The 5000-nt window shown below is 38.0% G+C and overlaps 1 protein-coding gene across 1 annotated transcript in view; it reads right to left on the bottom strand.

Annotated features, from left to right (window-relative positions):
* LOC135222585 (uncharacterized) overlaps positions 1-5000 on the bottom strand; it is a 320895-nt gene that overhangs the window by 178733 nt on the left and 137162 nt on the right. Inside the window, exon 5 of the mRNA XM_064260658.1 lies at positions 384-496. Coding sequence (XP_064116728.1) covers positions 384-496 — 113 coding nt within the window. The remainder of the gene's footprint in view (positions 1-383; positions 497-5000) is intronic.

Genomic DNA, 5000 nt, shown 5'->3' with positions numbered 1-5000 from the left:
ACCCTCATGCCTGCTCATCTGGTGAATTTCCCACTATGCTGAGCAACTGTGCTACCATTTTTATTTACTCGCTGACGTAGAAAGGTTTCATTGGCACACCTCGAGAGATGAAGCTTGTCCACCACTGATAGGGCATTTGCCATCAACAACCATCTCACAACTTCTGATTATACCATCTAAAGTTCTTTGTATTTTATATCTATCAAGTTCCATTATCGAACACTGAAGCTAATAGAATGGGAACAAATCTTAAAAGAAAAATCTTAAAACAAAAATGTATCAAATTCCTTCAAGATAATGTTGATTCAACGCCAGAATGATGAGTATATTTTTATGTGCCATAAAATTCCGCTGAATGCAGTTGAAAATAATTCAATACTCACCCCACATTTAAACTTGGGAGCATCATCACCCTCTTTGACACTAGTATCTATCACTGCCAAATAGTCGACGTCATCTTCACCAATCCAAGAGCCCAAGCACTGTAGGCCAGAACCTGTTTCATAAAACATTTATATAGAGTTATTTCAACTGACACAAATAAAGGCATGTATGACAATGAGCATTACCTTAACTTCTCTCTTTCTCTATATGTAACATAATATATTGAAGCTAATATTAAGGTTATTAAAATGAATTTCAAACTAAAATTTCCTATAAAAGAGGTATTGTTTCACTTTAAAAACTCGGACTTCCAGTCATTTTCTTTGATAAACTAACGATTATTACTAGATTTTGTTACAGGTTAACAATATTGTAGATTTGGTAATGGTTGTATGGACAAGTGAAACTAGATTTACAAAGTCATTCATAATGCATTTCCTAAATAACTAAATGAGAAATCTTAAGAACACCTTCATTTAAAAGCTATATCCAATTACTAAATATAACTCTGAAAGGGAACAAAGTGAACAATTTAACTGATAATCATGTTACTAGCATAGTCCATGCAAAGACTTATTCATATAAAGCATATTTCTATACAAAGACTGTGTCAGATATATATATATATATATATATATATATATATGATATATATATATATATATATATATATATATATATATTCCTTTCAGCTTTTCCCATTTCTATATGGGGTCGCTGTTTCTAGTCAGCCTTCTCCATCTTCCTCTGTCCTGTACATCTTGTTCTCTTAGACCCTTTTCCTTCATGTCATTCAATAATTTATCTTTCCACCTGAACTTTGGCCTTCCCCTCCCTCTTCTGCCCTCCACCTCCACGTTCATAACCCTCTTACATACGTGTTCATCTTCTCTCCTAATGACAATGTCAAACTATTTAATAGTTTGGCTGTCCCCCTGATCAATTCATTCCTGATCTTATCTCTTTTTATGACACCAAACATTCTCATCTCGGCCACTTCCACTCTTCTTTTTTGTTCTTTCTTTATTGGCCAAGTCTCTGCCCAATAGAGCATGGCTGTCCAACTACTCTTTTATAAAACTTTCCTTTAACTTTTGCACTGATCCTCCTGTCACAAAGTATCCCTGATGACTTTCTCCAATTCATCCATGCACACTGAATTCTATTACTGACTTCTGCATCCAGGTTTCCATTCTCACTCACACAAACCAAAGATATTTGATGGGGCTAACCCTCTTTTTGTCTTCTTGGCCCAATTTCACTGTTCCCTGCCATTCCTCTCCACCTGTCCACATATATTCTGTCTTTGTTCTGCTAATTTTTAAGCCACTACTCTCAAGTTCTTATCTCCATCTTCCTAGCTTTAGTTGGACACCTTCTCTTGTTAGATCAGTCAGCACAATGTCATCAGCAAACATTGCACACCAAGGCACCTCTTTTCTAACTTCCGATGTTATAACATCTATCACAATATCTAACACGTAGGGACTAAGGGCTGGACCCTGGTGGAGTGCTTCTTACTTGGGTGGTGGCCTCTGCACACATATCTTTCATTATTCTAACATACTTTTCAGAAACTTTTCTCTCTCAAGCACCTCCATACTTTCTGCCTAGGTACCCTATTATATGATTTTTCCAAGTCAATAAACACCAGATGTAGTCCTTTCTGTTTCTCTCTATATTTCTCTACTGTCTGCCTTAGTGCAAATATTGCATCAACTGTGCTCTTTCCTGGCATAAAACCAAATTGTTCTTCACAAATTGTGGTTTCCATTCTCAATCTTCCTTCTATTATCCTCTCATATATTTTCATTGTGCGTGATATCAATTTTAATTCATCTGTAGCTCCCACACTCCTGCACATCACCCTTCTATTTGTAGATTGGGACCATGTCTGGCAATTTTTCTTGGCGATATATCTTGGTCATTAAATCCCAAGGGATGTCTATCCCTTCCTCTCCTAAACATTTCCACACTTCAGCTGGTATTCCATCAGCTCCCACTGCTTTCCCCTTCTTCATTTTATCCAGTGGCTTCTTAACCTCTTCTCTTCTGATATCCTGGACTTTTCTTTCATGAGGGTTTCCATCTCTTATTATTGTTCTGGGGTTTTCTTCATTTAGAAACTCTTCAAAGCACTTCTTCCATCTAGCTATTATGCTTTCCTCTTTTGATAAAACTTCCATTTTTGCCCTTGATCTGTTTGATGTGTGTTAGATCCTTTGATGATTTATCTCTACTTTTTGCTATCTTGTGTATTCTTTTTTGGCCTTCAGCTGTCTCTAAGTTCTCACAGAGCTTGTCCATTGCAATTGCTTTTGCCTGGGCTTCTGCCCTTTTAGCTTCTTTAGCTGCAGTTTTCCAACCTATCCTATTTTCCTCAGATGGTTCCAGTCATAGGCACCTCCTGCTTCCTTTTTCTTCTTTATCTTATCTTGGGTGTTTGTGTTGTCTGCTAACACACTCTCATTTAATGACCTTACAATTCTTCACTTCTGTTAAATGGTTTCTTCCGCACATTAAAAAATCTATCTGCGTTTGTCTTCCCCCATTACTATATGTCACATAAGTCATCATTTGTGAAAAAGGTGTTGTTAATTGCCATGTCAAATGCCAGTGCAAAGTCTGTTATCAGCTCTACTTCCTCATTCATTTCTCCCATGCCATGTCCTCCATGTATTCTACTAGTTTCTACTAATGTTTTCCCGATTGCACCCGATGTGTCCATTCCAAGTCTCCCCCCAAAACTAACCTTTCTTCTATTCTGTTGATATCATGACTTCATCTATATCTCTCCAGAACTTATTTTTCACTCTTCACTGCAAAAAACTCCCCCCCGGTCTGTGGCGCATATACACTTTCTACATTCAAGATATGACCACCACAGCACAACCTTATTTTCATTATTCTCTCACTTTCCTTTCAACACCACAATATTCTCTTTCATTTCATACACACACACACACACACACACACACACACACACACACACACACACATATATATATATATATATATATATATATATATATATATATAATATATATATATATAACAGTAATACCTTGGTCTACAAGTAACTTTGTTTACAAGCAAATTGGTGTACGATCACGAAAAGTCAAACCGTGGTACAAGCATAAAGAGTCAAATTGATGTATGAGCATTGTATTGGACAGCAAGTAGAAATTTCCCTCCCACGCACGCATTTTTTGTGGAAAAGTACTAATGACAGCATCTCACAAAGCAGTCACGCAGTGTTCACGTGCTTTTTTATGTCATTTTGTTGTCTGTAAGCTCGTATTACCCAGCACCCCAACCCCTTGATCAGCCCTTCATCTCCATTCTCTCAGCGACACTCGGTTTAGTAGCATCGTTTACTATTTAGAAGTGATTTTAAGAGTTTTGACCGTGTGTTCTTTAATTGTGGTCGCTATTGTTCAACATAAAGATAAAGGTGAAATACGTACAGTACAGCATCTAGACAATGGCCCACACGATGATCAAGAAAGACGGTAAGAAAAAGGAGATAATAACTGTCAAATTGAAAGAAATTATCAATAAGCATGAATGAGGTACACGTGTGTCAGACCTGGCCAAGATTTACAATCAGACAACATCGACAACTTGTAGTATTCATGAAAAAAGAAGAAATCAAAGCAATGAATGTTGTGAAAGGGGTCCTTACAGTGACGAAACAATGGCCACATTCTCTTGATAGCATAGAAAAGTTGCTTCTCATCTGGTTAAATAACAAGCAGTTAGCAGGAGATACAATAACTGAGAACATTATTTGTGAATAGGCACAGTTGTTATATGGTGACCTGTTAAAAAGGAGCCAGGCACATCAGCAGACACAGAAAAAGAAACTTTTAAGGCAAGCCTTGGTTGGTTTGAAAACTTTAAAAAAAGAACTGGTATTCATAGTGTTGTGCGACATGGGTAGGGTGCAAGCTCTGATTTGAAGGCAGCAGAGGCATTCGTTACCGAGTTTAAAAGGTCCATAGATTCCGAGGGTTACATTTTACAACAAGTGTTTAATTGCGATGAGAACCAGCCTATTCTGGAAGAAGATGCCCAGGAGGACCTTCATTACAGCAGAAGAAAAGGCACTTCCTGGTCAAAAGCCCATCTAATCCTGCTGTTCTGTGCCAATGTAAATGGGGACTGCAAAATTAAACCTCTCCTGGTGTATCACTCAGAGAATCCACGAGCCTTTAAAAAGAACAAGGTGCAAAAGAAGCAACTGAACAGGATGTGGAGGTCTAACAACAAGGCTTGGGTAACCCGGACATTGTTTGTGAATGAATCAATGAGGTTTTAGGTCCAGAGGTCAAAAAGTACCTCCTGGAGAAGAACATCCCACTCCAAGCCTTGTTGCTTATGGACAATGCTCCTGCCCATCCTCCAGCATTGAACACGACTTGGTGGAAGAATTTAAACTGATTAAAATCAAGTTCCTGTCACCAAGTTCCTCCCGCCCAACACCACTCCAATACTACAACCCATGGATCAGCAGGTGATCTCGAATTTTAAGAAGCTTTACACAAAACCTTTTTAAGAAGCTTTATACAAAACCTATGTTCCAGTGCTGCTTCGAGGTCACCGAAGGGACCAAC

The sequence above is a fragment of the Macrobrachium nipponense genome, chromosome 8, assembly GCF_015104395.2.
Source record: "Macrobrachium nipponense isolate FS-2020 chromosome 8, ASM1510439v2, whole genome shotgun sequence".
Classification (NCBI taxonomy): Eukaryota; Metazoa; Arthropoda; class Malacostraca; order Decapoda; family Palaemonidae; genus Macrobrachium; species Macrobrachium nipponense.
This window is presented reverse-complemented; position numbering and strand designations above follow the sequence as displayed.